Raw genomic sequence first — 19,229 nt, forward strand, 5'->3', positions numbered from 1 at the left:
GAGAGGGAAAGGTGCTGAAGGGGTACTTGAAGAAATAATAGCTGAGAACTTCCCTGAACTGGGGAAGGAAAAAGGCATTGAAATCCAAGAGGCACAGAGAACTCCCTTCAGACGTAACTTGAATCGATCTTCTGCACGACATATCATAGTGAAACTGGCAAAATACAAGGATAAAGAGAAAATTCTGAAAGCAGCAAGGGGTAAACGTGCCCTCACATATAAAGGGAGACCTATAAGACTTGTGACTGATCTCTCTTTTGAAACTTGGCAGGCCAGAGAGAATTGGCACGAGATTTTCAGTGTGCTAGACAGAAAAAATATGCAGCCGAGAATCCTTTATCCAGCAAGTCTGTCATTTAGAATAGAAGGAGAGATAAAGGTCTTCCCAAACAAACAAAAACTGAAGGAATTTGTCACCACTAAACCAGCCCTACAAGAGATCCTAAGGGGGACCCTGTGAGACAAAGTACCAGAGACATCACTACAAGCATAAAACATACAGACATCACAATGACTCTAAACCCATATCTTTCTATAATAACACTGAATGTAAATGGACTAAATGCGCCAACCAAAAGACATAGGGTATCAGAATGGATAAAAAAACAAGACCCATCTATTTGCTGTCTACAAGAGACTCATTTTAGACCTGAGGACACCTTTAGATTGAGAGTGAGGGGATGGAGAACTATTTATCATGCTACTGGAAGCCAAAAGAAAGCTGGAGTAGCCATCCTTATATCAGACAAACTAGACTTTAAATTAAAGGCTGTAACAAGAGATGAAGAAGGACATTATATAATAGTGACAGGGTCTATCCATCAGGAAGAGCTAACAATTATAAATGTCTATGCGCCGAATACCGGAGCGCCCAAATATATAAAACAATTACTCATAAACACAAGCAACCTTATTGATAAGAATGTGGTAATTGCAGGGGACTTTAACACCCCACTTACAGAAATGGATAGATCATCTAGACACACGATCAATAAAGAAACAAGGGCCCTGAATGAGACATTGGATCAGATGGACTTGACAGATATATTTAGAACTCTGCATCCCAAAGCAACAGAATATACTTTCTTCTCGAGTGCACATGGAACATTCTCCAAGATAGATCATATACTGGGTCACAAAACAGCCCTTCATAAGTTTACAAGAATTGAAATCATACCATGCATACTTTCAGACCACAACGCTATGAAGCTTGAAATCAACCACAGAAAAAAGTCTGGAAAACCTCCAAAAGCATGGAGGTTAAAGAACACCCTACTAACGAATGAGTGGGTCAACCAGGCAATTAGAGAAGAAATTAAAAAATATATGGAAACAAACGAAAATGAAAATACAACAATCCAAACGCTTTGGGACGCAGCGAAGGCAGTCCTGAGAGGAAAATACATTGCAATCCAGGCCTATCTCAAGAAACAAGAAAAATCCCAAATACAAAATCTAACAGCACACCTAAAGGAACTAGAAGCAGAACAGCAAAGGCAGCCTAAACCCAGCAGAAGAAGAGAAATAATAAAGATCAGAGCAGAAATAAACAATATAGAATCTAAAAAAACTGTAGAGCAGATCAACGAAACCAAGAGTTGGTTTTTTGAAAAAATAAACAAAATTGACAAACCTCTAGCCAGGCTTCTCAAAAAGAAAAGGGAGATGACCCAAATAGATAAAATCATGAATGAAAATGGAATTATTACAACCAATCCCTCAGAGATACAAACAATTATCAGGGAATACTATGAAAAATTATATGCCAACAAATTGGACAACCTAGAAGAAATGGACAAATTCCTGAACACCCACACTCTTCCAAAACTCAATCAGGAGGAAATAGAAAGCTTGAACAGACCCATAACCAGCGAAGAAATTGAATCGGTTATCAAAAATCTCCCAACAAATAAGAGTCCAGGACCAGATGGCTTCCCAGGGGAGTTCTACCAGACGTTTAAAGCAGAGATAATACCTATCCTTCTCAAGCTATTCCAAGAAATAGAAAGGGAAGGAAAACTTCCAGACTCATTCTATGAAGCCAGTATTACTTTGATTCCTAAACCAGACAGAGACCCAGTAAAAAAAGAGAACTACCGGCCAATATCCCTGATGAATATGGATGCAAAAATTCTCAATAAGATACTAGCAAATCGAATTCAACGGCATATAAAAAGAATTATTCACCATGATCAAGTGGGATTCATTCCTGGGATGCAGGGCTGGTTCAACATTCGCAAATCAATCAACGTGATACATCACATTAACAAAAAAAAAGAGAAAAACCATATGATCCTGTCAATCGATGCAGAAAAGGCCTTTGACAAAATCCAGCACCCTTTCTTAATAAAAACTCTTGAGAAAGTCAGGATAGAAGGAACATACTTAAAGATCATAAAAGCCATTTATGAAAAGCCCACAGCTAACATCATCCTCAACGGGGAAAAACTGAGAGCTTTTTCCCTGAGATCAGGAACACGACAGGGATGCCCACTCTCACCGCTGTTGTTTAACATAGTGCTGGAAGTTCTAGCATCAGCAATCAGACAACAAAAGGAAATCAAAGGCGTCAAAATCGGCAAAGATGAAGTCAAGCTTTCGCTCTTTGCAGATGACATGATATTATACATGGAAAATCCGATAGACTCCACCAAAAGTCTGCTAGAACTGATACATGAATTCAGCAAAGTTGCAGGATACAAAATCAATGTTCAGAAATCAGTTGCATTCTTATACACTAACAATGAAGCAACAGAAAGACAAATAAAGAAACTGATCCCATTCACAATTGCACCAAGAAGCATAAAATACCTAGGAATCAATCTAACCAAAGATGTAAAGGATCTGTATGCTGAAAACTATAGAAAGCTTATGAAGGTAATTGAAGAAGATTTAAAGAAATGGAAAGACATTCCCTGCTCATGGATTGGAAGAATAAATATTGTCAAAATGTCAATACTACCCAAAGCTATCTACACATTCAATGCAATCCCAATCAAAATTGCACCAGCATTCTTCTCGAAACTAGAACAAGCAATCCTAAAATTCATATGGAACCACAAAAGGCCCCGAATAGCCAAAGTAATTTTGAAGAAAAAGACCAAAGCAGGAGGCATCACAATCCCAGACTTTAGCCTCTACTACAAAGCTGTCATCATCAAGACAGCATGGTATTGGCACCAAAACAGACACATAGACCAATGGAATAGAATAGAAACCCCGGAACTAGACCCACAAACGTACGGCCAACTCATCTTTGACAAAGCAGGAAAGAACATCCAATGGAAAAAAGACAGTCTCTTCAACAAATGGTGCTGGGAGAACTGGACAGCAACATGCAGAAGGTTGAAACTAGACCACTTTCTCACACCATTCACAAAAATAAACTCCAAATGGATAAAGGACCTGAATGTGAGACAGGAAACCATCAAAACCTTAGAGGAGAAAGCAGGAAAAGACCTCTCTGACCTCAGCCGTAGCAATCTCTTCCTCGACACATCCCCAAAGGCAAGGGAATTAAAAGCAAAAGTGAATTACTGGGACCTTATGAAGATAAAAAGCTTCTGCACAGCAAAGGAAACAACCAACAAAACTAAAAGGCAACCAACGGAATGGGAAAAGATATTTGCAAATGACATATCGGACAAAGGGCTAGTATCCAAAATCTATAAAGAGCTCACCAAACTCCACACCCGAAAAGCAAATAACCCAGTGAAGAAATGGGCAGAAAACATGAATAGACACTTCTCTAAAGAAGACATCCGGATGGCCAACAGGCACATGAAAAGATGTTCAGCGTCGCTCCTTATCAGGGAAATACAAATCAAAACCACACTCAGATATCACCTCACGCCAGTCAGAGTGGCCAAAATGAACAAATCAGGAGACTATAGATGCTGGAGAGGATGTGGAGAAACGGGAACCCTCTTGCACTGTTGGTGGGAATGCAAATTGGAGCAGCCGCTCTGGAAAGCAGTGTGGAGGTTCCTCAGAAAATTAAAAATAGACCTACCCTATGACCCAGCAATAGCACTGCTAGGAATTTATCCAAGGGACACAGGAGTACTGATGCATAGGGGCACTTGTACCCCAATGTTCATAGCAGCACTCTCAACAATAGCCAAATTATGGAAAGAGCCTAAATGTCCATCAACTGATGAATGGATAAAGAAATTGTGGTTTATATACACAATGGAGTACTACGTGGCAATGAGAAAAAATGAAATATGGCCTTTTGTAGCAACGTGGATGGAACTGGAGAGTGTGATGCTAAGTGAAATAAGCCATACAGAGAAAGACAGATACCATATGGTTTCACTCTTATGTGGATCCTGAGAAACTTAAGAGAAACCCATGGGGGAGGGGAACAAAAAAAAAAAAAAAAAAAGAGGTTAGAGTGGGAGAGAGCCAAAGCATAAGAGACTGTTGAGAACTGAGAACAAACTAAGGGTTGATGGGGGGTGGGAGGGAAGAGAGGGTGGGTGATGGGTACTGAGGAGGGCACCTTTTGGGATGAGCACTGGGTGTTGTATGGAAACCAATTTGACAATAAATTTCATATATTAAAAAAAAAAAAAAAAGATTTTACCACTTTTTAAAAATTTTTTATTTATTTTTGAGAGAGAGACACACACACAGAGTGTGAGCAGGGGAGGGACAGAGAAAGGGAGACACAGAATCAGAAGCAGGCTCCATGTTCTGAGCTGTCATTGCAGAGCCTGATGCAGGGTTGAACTCAACAAACCACAAGATCGTGACCTGAGCCAAAGTCGGATGCTTAACTGAGCCACCCAGGTGCCCCTAGATTTTACCATTTTTAAGCAGGTTTTTTATTTGTTACAATCAATAATTAATTAAATTTACTTATTTTTTAAAAAGCTTTTGAATAATTTTGAGACTCTCTTTGTGGGAACTTTAAAAGAAGGCCCAGTGCCTGCCTGATACAGAACAGGTAGGTACTCACTAATGGAATCCACCCTATCCCGCCTTCCAATACACAGAGCTGTTTGTCTCTTTGGCACTAGATGTGTGCGCTCAACAGGCATGGATTCCTCTGGGTTGGATCCATCACATGGATAGTTGTCAAAGACTGACCTCTCCTGATGTTAATTTTGTGAATATTTTACTTCACTGTGCAGTGAGCTAAACGATGCGGGATTAAATGTTCTCATTTCTGAGCTGCGAAGTGTTGAAACTGATCAGGAAATGAAGGCAGAATGTCCATCCTTTGCAAGAAGAATCAGCCAGCCTGTGTTGCTGCCACTCTTGGCTGCTGATTGGAATGCAGCTGTTAAGGCAGCTGTTTCACTGTTTGCCCAACTTGAAAGGACACTGCCAAGTGGCAAATATTTTTCATAACAACATTTTACTTTTGCTAGGAACAACAATGCATTTTTTTGAGCTCCAGCAGTGTGCCAAACATGACAGATTTATTACCCAGCAGGTTCACAACCTAGACTGAGCATGCATGCTCATTTCCATTCCTAATATTTATAAAAAGAATAAATAAGCCCCAAAGGAAGCCTCTACACAAAACATCTCTACAGCTTAATTATTTGTTGGAATGACAGCAGATTAACTTGTGAAAATGAAATATCTCTGAAAGAAAAAATGAAAATCTAGAAATGTCAAAGCAAAAAGGGAAGGGTTAAATATTTTAAACCTGTCTAATGTGACCCAAGAATTAGTTTATCCCACATACCCAGGACAGTAGCAGCAGTAGCACAGGAAACACATCATCTTCTGAATCCCCTACAAATCGTGGGACCCATTCTGGGTCATGCAGTTAATTTGTGTTGTATGAGAATTACTGACTAAGTTCTTAGTAAATAACTGTGTTGTATTTGACAGGCTGTGAACTGGATGGGGTAGGGCTGAGGCATTATCAACTATTTTATTTAACGGTAAAAGCAGTATGCCAAATATAAGCATTCAGAGTTAAGAAAGCACATTTAAATGCATAACTGTGATTTTCTTGCAAATCCCAAAGTGCAAAGATCATGATCATATTAGGTTGCTTTCCGTCCTCAATAAATTCTCCCTAGTCAGACGTCCATGGCTTCAAAAAAGGCTTATGGAGAAATGCTCTAGGCATGTAGAGGGATCCCGTACCCACCTATTGTTTGTTCCAGTTGAAGTGATACTATAAGTCAACCTTAACCACATTAACCACCGTTAATAACATTTAGTGTGTAATTCCCACAAGCCTTTATGAAGACTGCAGAGGTTGGGCCAGAGGGAGGCATTCTTGTTTTAATAAACCACCATCATCAGAGCTCGAGTAGGGATGTTTCTGAAGGTGAACTGGGCTGAACATAGTCAATCGAGGTTCTGATTTCTGTTTTCTCTACTATTTACTAAATGGTAATTAAATCATAAATGACAACAGTCTAGTCAGCCTGTTTCCTCAAATTGCAAAAGCATACATTATCACAAAGTTGGCATGACTTCTTGAAGAAAGAGGGACAAAGTTTCATACACTGGATAAAGGTTACCAAGGGAGTCAGTCAGCCACAGAAACTTTGTACTCTTTGTTTTTCAGGATATGGTAAAACAGTAAATGCAAATCATGGATGAAATTTATAAGATCGCTTCCACAGAAAGGATCCAGCAGTTAGAAAAAGAACTGGCTTTGCAACTGACTGAACTAAAGTCTGAGATAGAAGAACAGGAGACTCATCAAGCTTGCAGGTAAAGTGAGAAGGCATGGTCTTCAGGGGCTTCAGCTCCCACTTTCACCTCATAGTCTCTATCAGCTCCCTCTTATTGTTTATATAGACAATTGGCATTATCTCAATCTCAGATTTTATGGCTGGCCATGAGTTTCTCCTGTATTCTAGTATTGCTAAGACATTTAGAGGCAATATCCTACCAAGGAAAATAGAAAAGTGCTCACAAATACCACTGTTTTAAAGTTCCAAATCCTATGGGGCGCCTGGGTGGCTCAGTTGGTTGAGCGTCCGACTTCAGCTCAGGTCATGATCTCATGCTCCGTGAGTTCAAGCCCCGTGTCAGGCTCTGTGCTGACAGCTCAGAGCCTGGAGCCTGTTTCAGATTCTGTGTCTCCCCCTCTCTCTGCCCCTCCCCTGCTCATGCTCGGTTTCTCTCTCTCAAAAATTAAAAAAATAAAAAAACAAAAATTTAAAGTTCCAGATGCTATTATACAAATCATGCTAAGTGCAAAGAGGTCTCATTTTTTCCAAAAATATTTTAATTGAATTTGACCTTGATTTTGATGAGGCATATAAAAACTGAAATAATACTAGATATTCGGTAATGAATTCTGCAAATGGTATTTTATTAGGAGCTTTTCTATAGGTAAATGCATCCAGTGATAGCAATCTCTTTTGAAGAAACAAGTAAAAAGATCAGCCCCTAAGTGGCAAGTCTCATGGGCTCAGGACCTTCAAATCCCTCTCTTTCTATTATTGCTACAATTGGTCAAGAGGAACAATATGAGGTCCCTGTTAGGTTGAATAGCCAAGTAAACACAATGTGGATGGTGAGGGTTGGGGAAAGAAGATCAGGGAAAGAAGCAGTAAATACATGCATTACTACCTCATTCCAAAGATGATTCTGAAGAACTAGTATTTAGTGTGTTTTATAATTTGTATTTGAAGCCACTGGTTGTAGGAAGCAGATCAAAGATTGTATGATGAAGCGAAAAGGTAATGGAACCACGCAAGTCATTATTTCTCTCAACTTTGGTTTCTTTCTGTGAAGAATGAGGTTACAAATATGTACCTTGCCTATATTATAAGGATCAAGTGAGGTAATGCATGTTAAAGCACTTTGAAAACTAGAAGACACTGTACAAAGATCAAGTGTCAATATTGTTACAGCTTCAGTGTCTCAGGGTCAAACAAGTGTCTCCTCTTTGTACATGTGTTAGAAAGTCTTCCTGAAGTCTCTTTTATTTTTTAGAATAGAGTGATGGGAAATCTCTGGACACTTGTATTTCTCTACTCCCCCCAAACCACTTATCACTGCACCTGGAAGAATCTACTTATTAATTCAATCAATACTGAGCACCTTCTATTTTCCAGGTGTTGTGCTAGGTTCTGGAGTCCAAGGAAAATGGAAAATGTACACTTCAAATAATCACTTTAGTATTCTCATTACCCACTAGATTCAAAAATTTATTAAGAATTGTAGTATAGTGGTGCCTTGGTAATTTTTCTTTTTTTTTTTTTTTTCTGGTTTTCTTTTATCGGTTTACCCCCAAACCCAGGTCTTTGTAGTGGTTAAATGTCTCATAAGTGCTTGGCTGAGTGAATAGGTGAATGACTGTATGCTGAATAAACAATACTAGATTGAACACATGGGTGGATTTTTACGGGTTCAGGTACACACCACTCTTTTAAGTCATTCATAGACACTTGGAGATGAACTGAGATGAAAAACATGATTTGAGTAAGAGAAGGTTTAGGCAGCTAAGCCCAGGACACTGCTCAATCTTCCAGCATGCCAAAAAAATCAGAAGACAAGAGGGCAGGAAAGGGATGGGTTTCTTCTGTTTCCCTGACTGCCTGTTCCCTTTCTAGTTGGTTACTGGTTCTCCACCTCCATGAGGTTGCAGCCAGGATTCAGGCACCCAGTAATCACAGAAACTACAGCTTTGATTTATTAGTGCTTTTACTCTTAAGGCTTTTTCAGAGCTTGCCTCATTTTTTTCATCAAAGCCAAGATATGAGGAGATAGGGAGGCATTATCTCCAACTTCAGTTGGGAATTCAACACAAATGGCTCAGTGAGTTGCTTAGACTCATGCAGCTGAGGGACCTCCTGTCTGGTCTTTTCACAGGACCACTGCCTATAGTGGGGGTAGAGGGCCTGCTGACAAGGATACAAACGAACAGTCTATTTTCATCTTTCCTTAAAACTTACCCATGGGGACTAATAGGGTCATATGAACAACATTAACCTGAATTTCATTGCCTACAATCCCTCTCAAATCTCTAGGTGGTTTCTCACATGTGTTTCACAGCTACCTGCTGTGGCTTCCTTGCCAATGTCTGCAAAGTTTATCTTGAGAAAGTGATGTCTATACCAGGGTTGCTGTACTCTGACGTTCCCAAAGCTGCCAAGCCTTGGAGTGTATCTTACCCCCAATGGGGAGAGCTCCCTTCTTCCTTTCACAGGGTCCCCCTTCATTACTGGGCCCCACGGCTGTGCTACTTGTGCCTTCTCATGTCAGAGCCCATGGTGCAAACAACTCCTTCGTGACTAGGTTCAGACAGTACAACTCAGTTAAAATAATTTTCAAAGTATTTCATGTTTAATAAATTAGCAAGAACACAACAATAAAAACATCTTGTTTAAACTGATACTAGTTTTGTGTAGGGTGAAAGAGATGTCTGATAAGCATAGTACTCATTAGAGATGAGGTTACTGGAGGAAATATGTGTGTGGGGGGGAATCTTAATCATTGTGCTTCTTCCGGTACTCTGGAATTGAAAATAGAGAGGTAAATCAAGGAGAGTAGGAAAAACCATGTTAGAGTGAAGGAAAGGAAAATTGGCCCATGGAAAGGCTTAGCAAACATGAGTTAGACACAAGAGAGATTCAGACTAAGACAGAAGCACATGGTCTTTACATGCTCTCAATAATCCAGTATAATATGACATAGTTATTTAGAAATGAGCAGTTCTGAAGAGTAATCAGGGCCTATCTATAATTTGGTTTATTACAGTTTCTATAATTACAGCTTCTATTGCATAAATCTTTCTGCAGCTCTATTCGAATGCCCAAGGACATTTCTTACTTTCGAAGAGAAAGGGAATTGGCTCTAAAGAAAACTTTACAGGTGAGTAGGAGAGCGTAATTGTAATACACAATTGTATTGTAATACAACAATACACTGGATTTTGCTAACTTTTTGAAACATTTAGCAAGAAAACTTTATTTTCATCAAACACCAGCTGATGTTATTGACAGTGTTATGAGAGCAAAACAGCCCAAAGCTCACTGCTAGGTCAGAGTAGGCCACTACTTCTTTGGAGATACCTATTTTTTGTGATGTTTTGAAATTTTACAGTTTCTTGATTCGTGCTATTACAATTCGTTATTTGGAAACCGAGGTATAACAGTATAACATGTTGTGTAAAAACTATCAGAAATTGAATATCATTTGCTGTCGTAAACAATGGTAATTTTTCTTCCTTATTTCTTTGTTTGCCTGTTCTGCTGCCTGGGGTTCAGGTGGCTGAGTCAAAGCCCCTTGTTGTTCAAGCAGATGTCATGCAGAGGGAGCTAGAGAGCTGCCTAAGAAGAGAGTACACTCCTGAAAATTTACCTTTGCTTCTGTTGCAGGTAAGTAAGAGTCATGCTGCAATTTGAAAAACAGATCTGGAAATTAATAGAAATTTAGTTATCGTAACTAAACTATTGACTAAGTTTCTATCAATTACTCCCTGTGCTGGTATTATGAGGCAATACAATGCTAAGAAAGTCTCAGCCCTCAAAAAGCTGTTGACTTAGCTAGGGAATATATTTCTGAAAATGTATTTTAAGAAAATAACTCAAAATATGGTAGAAAACATTTTCCATAAAGATTATTATTGCAACATTACAATAAAAGTGAAAAAATCAGAATTGCCTAAATATCAAACAATAGGAGAGTTAAGAAAAATAGCATAATACTGGATAGAATATTGTTCTACCATTAAACATTTTTTAGCATAAGAAACTATTCTGTTATTATGTAATATTAGTTGACAAAAACTAAGGTGTGTGTGTTTCATAATAACGGTCATATAATATATAGAAAAAACACTTGAAGGACGTAGACCAAAATGTTAGCAATCACGATCTTTGGATGGCAGAACAATGAATCTCTTCTTTTTGCTTTTATATATTTTCTAAATTTCTTATAATAAGCATGTATTGCTTTGGTTTTTAAAACTCTTTGTTCTTTACTCTTATGTTATGAGTTATATTCTCACTCTGCATACAAATTAGTTCATTAGCAACTAGCAATTAATGAATAAATTAATCACAAAGAAATAAAAGATGTTGAGATTCTATTTGCCACCTAAACTTTTGTCATTACCGTCATCTAAGATTCACTTTCCTATCATTCTGGCACTCTTCATTCTTTGGTGTATATCTGTGATTGTCAGCGAAGAGAAGGGGAGACTGGAGATGGTGGACATCTGGCAGCGTCTAGAGACATTTTGTCACAATTTGGGAGAGGAATGGATTCCTACTGGCATCTAGTGGGTAGAGGCCAGGGATGCTGCTACATATTTTACTATGCACAGAATAGCCACACCACAAATTATCCAGTCCCAAATGTCAATAGTGCTGGGTTTAAGAAACCTTGGTGTAGCCTAAGCTTCCATATGATATAATTTATCTTCTGTCTAGAGAACAGACTTTAGGGGCGCCTGGGTGGCTCAGTCAGTTAAGCTTCTGACTTCAGCTCAGGTCATGATCTCACAGTTTGTGGGTTCAAGCCCCATGTTGGGTTCTGTACTGACAGCTCAGAGTCTGGAGCCTGCTTTGGATTCTGTGTCTTTCTCTGTCCTTCCCCTGCTTGTGTTCGCTCTCTCCCAAAAATAAATAAATAAACTTAAAAAAAAAAAAAGAACAGACTTTAACATGTCTTGTACTGCCGATCGGCCATGAATAAATTCTCTGTCTTTGCTTTTTTTTTGCAAAAAGTCTTCATTTTGCCGTCATTTTAGAAAGGTATTTTTGTTGAATGTAAAATTCTAGGTTGATAGTTTTTCTCCTTTGTCACTTTAAAGATGTTGCTCCACTGTCTTCTGGCATAGATAGTTTTCATTTCCTAACACAATGTGTCCTTTTGTTCTATGGGTGCTTTTAAGATTTTCTCTTAGGGGTGTCTAGGTGGCACAGTACATTGGGCATCCAACTTCGGCTCAGGTCATGATCTTGCTGTTCTCAAGTTCAAACCCTTCATCGGGCTCTGTGCTGACAGCTCAGAGCCTGGAGCCTGTTTCAGAATGTGTCTCCCTCTCTCTCTCTGCCCCTTCCCTGCTTGTGCTTGCTCTCTCTCTCAAAAATAAACATTAAAAAATTTTTAATTAAAAAAAAATATTTTCTCTAATGGTTTTAAGCTATTTGACTGTGGTATTCCTTGATGAATTTTTCTTTATGTTTCTCTTGCTAGGAGTTGGTTGACCTACTTGGATTGTGATTTTTATCATTTTCATCAGTTTTTGAAAGTTTTCAAATATTATTTATTTAAATATATTTTCCATCTCCTTCCTTCCTTCTGGGACTCTGATTAGACATTTGTTCAATCACTTTGTATCATTCTGTAAGTCAACGAAGCTCTGTTAATTTATTCTCAGTCTTTTTTTTTCCCTCAGTGCTTCATTTTGTATAGTTTCTATTGCTATATCTTCAAGTTCACTGATCTTTTCTTCTGCACTAAGCTGCTGTTAATCATATCCAATGAATTTTTCATTTCATATATTGTAGTTTTCTTTTGTACTTCTATTTGATTTTTTTGGTATTTTTCATTTCTCTCCTTATTATGTTCACATTTTCCTTTTAATCATTTTTATAAAAAAAATGATTATTTATATTTGAAAGAGAGAGATAGAATGTGAGCAGGGGAGGGGCAGAGAGAGAGGGAGGCACAGAATCCAAAGCAGGCTCCAGGCTCTGAGCTGTCAGCATAGAGCCCGACACGGCGCTTGAACCCATGAACCATGAGATCGTGACCTGAGCCACAGTTGGATGCTTAACTGACTGAGCCACCCAGGTGCCCCTTCCTTTCAGTCCTTGAACATGCTGTGCATATTAGTATATTAGCTCTTTTAAAGTTCTTATTCGCTAATTTCATCACTGGTGCCATTTCTGGGTCTGATTCTCTTCATTAATTTTTCTCCTGCTTTTGGGTCACATTTTCCTGCTTCTTTGCATGTCTAGTAATTTTTTTTGACACTGGACATTTCAATCTTACATTTTTGTATGCTGATTTTTTTAAATTTACATCCAAGTTAGTTAGCATATAGTGCAATAATGATTTCAGTAGATTCCAGAAATCCATTCCCTATGTATAACACCTAGTGCTCATCCCAACAAGTGTCTTTCTTAATGCCCCTTATGCTTTTAGCCCACCCCTCTCACCCACAACCCCTCCAGCAATGAATGCTTGTTTTTTAAATTCCTTTTAAAGACTATTAGAGTTTATTCTGACAGGCATTTAAGTTGTAGATCGGCTTCATACTTTCAAGGCTTGGTATCAAGCTAGATCAAGTTTAGACTAACTTTCACTCAAGATCATTTATCCTTATTACTAAAGTGTGACTCTTCTGGTGTCTCCACTGAACGTGTCAGGTGGCAATGAGGACTCTTCCCTTTAACTGGAACTTGAACATTTCTTGTCCCTGTATGAACTGTGAGAACTATTCAGTTTATACTTCCCTAGTCAGTTATCCTTTGCATGGCCTCATGGAGTTTCACCCTCTGTATGCATAGTTTAATAGTCAGCAAAAAGCTCAAAGAAATGTCCATGCAGATTTCTGGAGCCCTTTCTCTGCACAACATCCCTCTCTCCAGTACTCTGCCCTGCAAATTCCAGCTGACTCAGCCTCTGAAGCTTCAATTTCTCTCTCCTTAACTCAGAGAGACTGCCGTGCTCTGTTTGGGATTTCCTCTCTTATTCTGTTGTTCAGAAACTGCCTTCTTCAGGCAGAAAACCAAGGTGATTGTAGGGCTCATAGCATTTGTGTCCTTCAAGGACCACAGTCCTGCATTGTGTGTTGTTTTATGTCAGAAAATAGTTGTCCTGTTTATTTTGTCCTATTTTCTAGTTATTTATGATGGAAGGATGAGTCTGTTCCTACCTGTTCCATCATGGCCAGTATTATATTTATTGTCATAAATAAAACATTAAAAATGGTTGGTTTATTTGACTATTTTTAAGTATAAATAAAATTTCTGGTCTAAGATTAAAAGCTATAATTTTACCTATAATGTGCTTCGTATTTTTAGACTTATAACTTCAGTTTTTAAGAAATTTTCAGTGTAAGAGATGAAGAAGGACATTATATAATAGTTACAGGGTCTATCCATCAGGAAGAGCTAACAATTATAAATGTCTATGCGCCGAATACCGGAGCCCCCAAATATATAAAACAATTACTCATAAACATAAGCAACCTTATTGATAAGAATGTGGTAATTGCAGGGGACTTTAACACCCCACTTACAGAAATGGATAGATCATCTAGACACACGATCAATAAAGAAACAAGGGCCCTGAATGAGACATTGGATCAGATGGACTTGACAGATATATTTAGAACTCTGCATCCCAAAGCAACAGAATATACTTTCTTCTCGAGTGCACATGGAACATTCTCCAAGATAGATCATATACTGGGTCACAAAACAGCCCTTCATAAGTTTACAAGAATTGAAATCATACCATGCATACTTTCAGACCACAACGCTATGAAGCTTGAAATCAACCACAGAAAAAAGTCTGGAAAACCTCCAAAAGCATGGAGGTTAAAGAACACCCTACTAACGAATGAGTGGGTCAACCAGGCAATTAGAGAAGAAATTAAAAAATATATGGAAACAAACGAAAATGAAAATACAACAATCCAAACGCTTTGGGACGCAGCGAAGGCAGTCCTGAGAGGAAAATATATTGCAATCCAGGCCTATCTCAAGAAACAGGAAAAATCCCAATTACAAAATCTAACAGCACACCTAAAGGAAATAGAAGCAGAACAGCAAAGGCAGCCTAAACCCAGCAGAAGAAGAGAAATAATAAAGATCAGAGCAGAAATAAACAATATAGAATCTAAAAAAACTGTAGAGCAGATCAACGAAACCAAGAGTTGGTTTTTTGAAAAAATAAACAAAATTGACAAACCTCTAGCCAGGCTTCTCAAAAAGAAAAGGGAGATGACCCAAATAGATAAAATCATGAATGAAAATGGAATTATTACAACCAATCCCTCAGAGATACAAACAATTATCAGGGAATACTATGAAAAATTATATGCCAACAAACTGGACAACCTAGAAGAAATGGACAAATTCCTGAACACCCACACTCTTCCAAAACTCAATCAGGAGGAAATAGAAAGCTTGAACAGACCCATAACCAGCGAAGAAATTGAATCGGTTATCAAAAATCTCCCAACAAATAAGAGTCCAGGACCAGATGGCTTCCCAGGGGAGTTCTACCAGACGTTTAAAGCAGAGATAACACCTATCCTTCTCAAGCTATTCCAAGAAATAGAAAGGGAAGGAAAACTTCCAGACTCATTCTATGAAGCCAGTATTACTTTGATTCCTAAACCAGACAGAGACCCAGTAAAAAAAGAGAACTACAGGCCAATATCCCTGATGATTATGGATGCAAAAATTCTCAATAAGATACTAGCAAATCGAATTCAACGGCATATAAAAAGAATTATTCACCATGATCAAGTGGGATTCATTCCTGGGATGCAGGGCTGGTTCAACATTCGCAAATCAATCAACGTGATACATCACATTAACAAAAAAAAAGAGAAAAACCATATGATCCTGTCAATCGATGCAGAAAAGGCCTTTGACAAAATCCAGCACCCTTTCTTAATAAAAACCCTTGAGAAAGTCGGGATAGAAGGAACATACTTAAAGATCATAAAAGCCATTTATGAAAAGCCCACAGCTAACATCATCCTCAACGGGGAAAAACTGAGAGCTTTTTCCCTGAGATCAGGAACACGACAGGGATGCCCACTCTCACCGCTGTTGTTTAACATAGTGCTGGAAGTTCTAGCATCAGCAATCAGACAACAAAAGGAAATCAAAGGCATCCAAATTGGCAAAGATGAAGTCAAGCTTTCGCTTTTTGCAGATGACATGATATTATACATGGAAAATCCGATAGACTCCACCAAAAGTCTGCTAGAACTGATCCATGAATTCAGCAAAGTTGCAGGATACAAAATCAATGTACAGAAATCAGTTGCATTCTTATACACTAACAATGAAGCAACAGAAAGACAGATAAAGAAACTGATCCCATTCACAATTGCACCAAGAAGCATAAAATACCTAGGAATCAATCTAACCAAAGATGTAAAGGATCTGTATGCTGAAAACTATAGAAAGCTTATGAAGGTAATTGAAGAAGATTTAAAGAAATGGAAAGACATTCCCTGCTCATGGATTGGTAGAATAAATATTGTCAAAATGTCAATACTACCCAAAGCTATCTACACATTCAATGCAATCCCAATCAAAATTGCACCAGCATTCTTCTCGAAACTAGAACAAGCAATCCTAAAATTCATATGGAACCACAAAAGGCCCCGAATAGCCAAAGTAATTTTGAAGAAGAAGACCAAAGCAGGAGGCATCACAATCCCAGACTTTAGCCTCTACTACAAAGCTGTCATCATCAAGACAGCATGGTATTGGCACAAAAACAGACACATAGACCAATGGAATAGAATAGAAACCCCAGAACTAGACCCACAAACGTATGGCCAACTCATCTTTGACAAAGCAGGAAAGAACATCCAATGGAAAAAAGACAGTCTCTTTAACAAATTGTGCTGGGAGAACTGGACAGCAACATGCAGAAGGTTGAAACTAGACCACTTTCTCACACCATTCACAAAAATAAACTCCAAATGGATAAAGGACCTGAATGTGAGACAGGAAACCATCAAAACCTTAGAGGAGAAAGCAGGAAAAGACCTCTCTGACCTCAGCCGTAGCAATCTCTTCCTCGACACATCCCCAAAGGCAAGGGAATTAAAAGCAAAAGTGAATTACTGGGACCTTATGAAGATAAAAAGCTTCTGCACAGCAAAGGAAACAACCAACAAAACTAAAAGGCAACCAACGGAATGGGAAAAGATATTTGCAAATGACATATCGGACAAAGGGCTAGTATCCAAAATCTATAAAGAGCTCACCAAACTCCACACCCGAAAAGCAAATAACCCAGTGAAGAAATGGGCAGAAAACATGAATAGACACTTCTCTAAAGAAGACATCCGGATGGCCAACAGGCACATGAAAAGATGTTCAGCGTCGCTCCTTATCAGGGAAATACAAATCAAAACCACACTCAGGTATCACCTCACGCCAGTCAGAGTGGCCAAAATGAACAAATCAGGAGACTATAGATGCTGGAGAGGATGTGGAGAAACGGGAACCCTCTTGCACTGTTGGTGGGAATGCAAATTGGTGCAGCCGCTCTGGAAAGCAGTGCGGAGGTTCCTCAGAAAATTAAAAATAGACCTACCCTATGACCCAGCAATAGCACTGCTAGGAATTTATCCAAGGGACACAGGAGTACTGATGCATAGGGGCACTTGTACCCCAATGTTCATAGCAGCACTCTCAACAATAGCCAAATTATGGAAAGAGCCTAAATGTCCATCAACTGATGAATGGATAAAGAAATTGTGGTTTATATACACAATGGAATACTACGTGGCAATGAGAAAAAATGAAATATGGCCTTTTGTAGCAACGTGGATGGAACTGGAGAGTGTGATGCTAAGTGAAATAAGCCATACAGAGAAAGACAGATACCATATGGTTTCACTCTTAAGTGGATCCTGAGAAACTTAACAGGAACCCATGGGGGAGGGGAAGGAAAAAAAAAAAAAAAAAGAGGTTAGAGTGGGAGAGAGCCAAAGCATAAGAGACTGTTGAGAACTGAGAACAAACTGAGGGTTGATGGGGGTGGGAGGGAGGGGAGGGTGGGTGATGGGTATTGAGGAGGGCACCTTTTGGGATGAGCACTGGGTGTTGTATGGAAACCAATTTGACAATAAATTTCATATAAAAAAAAAAAAGAAATTTTCAGTGTAGCCTTAGACAATTGTACAGGCTTTTATGTCACTGCTAAAATTGTTGACTAAATGATAAAGTACCATCTATTAGATTGGCAACATATCATATAGATTTAGAAATAACTACTTGCTTCATTTAAAGTTTAATGGTGTCTTGAGCCAGGTTTCTTAATTTTATGATCTTCGTGTAGGAAAAATCCATCATTTTGAAGCAACCAGAGAGTGATTTTCCTATTGTTAGTGTTCTTAAGACTTCAGTCTTTCTACTCTAATTGTATTCTAAGTGTTAATTTTTATCATTGTTTTTGTTAAAGTATTATACAGAGAGAATTACCCAGCTGGCCCAGAGTAAATATTTACACATGCTTAGATGGAAGAGGTTTTGCCAGCACAGTAAGATTATGGAGCAACTTTATCCTCTTTACAAGGTAGGAATCTCAAGAAGAGAACCTATGGGCTTTTTTTTTTTTTTTTTTTTTTTAGAGAAAGAGTGGTGTGGGGGACACAGAGAGAGAGAGACAGAGAGAGAGAAAGAGAGAGAGAATATTTTAAGCAGGCTCCACACTCAGCACAGAGCTTGACACAGGGCTTTATCTCACAACTGTAAGATCATGATTCAAGCCAAAATCAAGGGTCAGATGCTTAACCATCTGAGCCACCCAGGCACCCCTCTTTTTTATAATGAAACAAAATGATCAATAAGCTTGTCAATACACATTATTAAGTATGGTCATCATACCTGTACATTAGATCTCTAGACTCATTCATCTTGCACAACTGCCAATCTGTACCCTTTGACCAATATTTCTCCACTCTGTAGTCCCTGGTAACCACTGTCCTACTCTCTGCTTCTATGAGTTCAACTTTTTAAAAAAAATCATCATGTAATCATACAGTATTTGTCTTTCTCTGTCTCAGTTATTTCACTTAGAATAACATCCTCCAAGTCCATTCCTAACGTCAGTCACAGGTGTTAGGATTTCCTTCTTTCTCATTACTGAATAATATTCCATTGTGTGTAATATACCACATCTTCTTTATTCATTCATCCATAAGCAGACTCTTAGACTGTTTCTGTATCTTGGCTATTGAGAATAATGTTTCAGTGGCCATGGGAATACAGATATCTCTTTGAGATACTGATTTTGTTTTATTTAGATATGTCCCCAGAAGTGGGATTGTTAGATTATATGGTATTTCTATTTTTAATTTTTTGAGGAATCTCCATACTGTTTTTCAACAGTGTAGCTTTTCAGTTTTTTTAAGTCACGGCTAAAGATGGTAAAGGAACTAATGGATGCACCTATTTACCTGTTCTGCCTGTGGCAGAAGATAATGGCAACTATTTTTAAGGATGAGATTTAAAGGAACTTTTGTATGATAGAAAATGCATTTTTCTAAGCCACACAGAGAAAGACAGATACCATATGGT

General features: G+C 38.5%; 1 protein-coding gene across 1 annotated transcript in view; it reads left to right on the forward strand.

The window, feature by feature from the left end:
- Positions 1 to 19,229, forward strand: part of LOC112862683 (uncharacterized) — a 187,853-nt gene that overhangs the window by 21,588 nt on the left and 147,036 nt on the right. The window contains exons 2-5 of the mRNA XM_086707547.1: positions 6,542 to 6,690; positions 9,732 to 9,804; positions 10,200 to 10,310; positions 18,112 to 18,225. Coding sequence (XP_086563673.1) covers positions 6,560 to 6,690; positions 9,732 to 9,804; positions 10,200 to 10,310; positions 18,112 to 18,225 — 429 coding nt within the window. The 5' untranslated portion in view covers positions 6,542 to 6,559. The remainder of the gene's footprint in view (positions 1 to 6,541; positions 6,691 to 9,731; positions 9,805 to 10,199; positions 10,311 to 18,111; positions 18,226 to 19,229) is intronic.

This window comes from Puma concolor, chromosome B2, assembly GCF_028749965.1.
Source record: "Puma concolor isolate L17-30 chromosome B2, mPumCon1.1.hap2, whole genome shotgun sequence".
Taxonomy (NCBI): domain Eukaryota; kingdom Metazoa; phylum Chordata; class Mammalia; order Carnivora; family Felidae; genus Puma; species Puma concolor.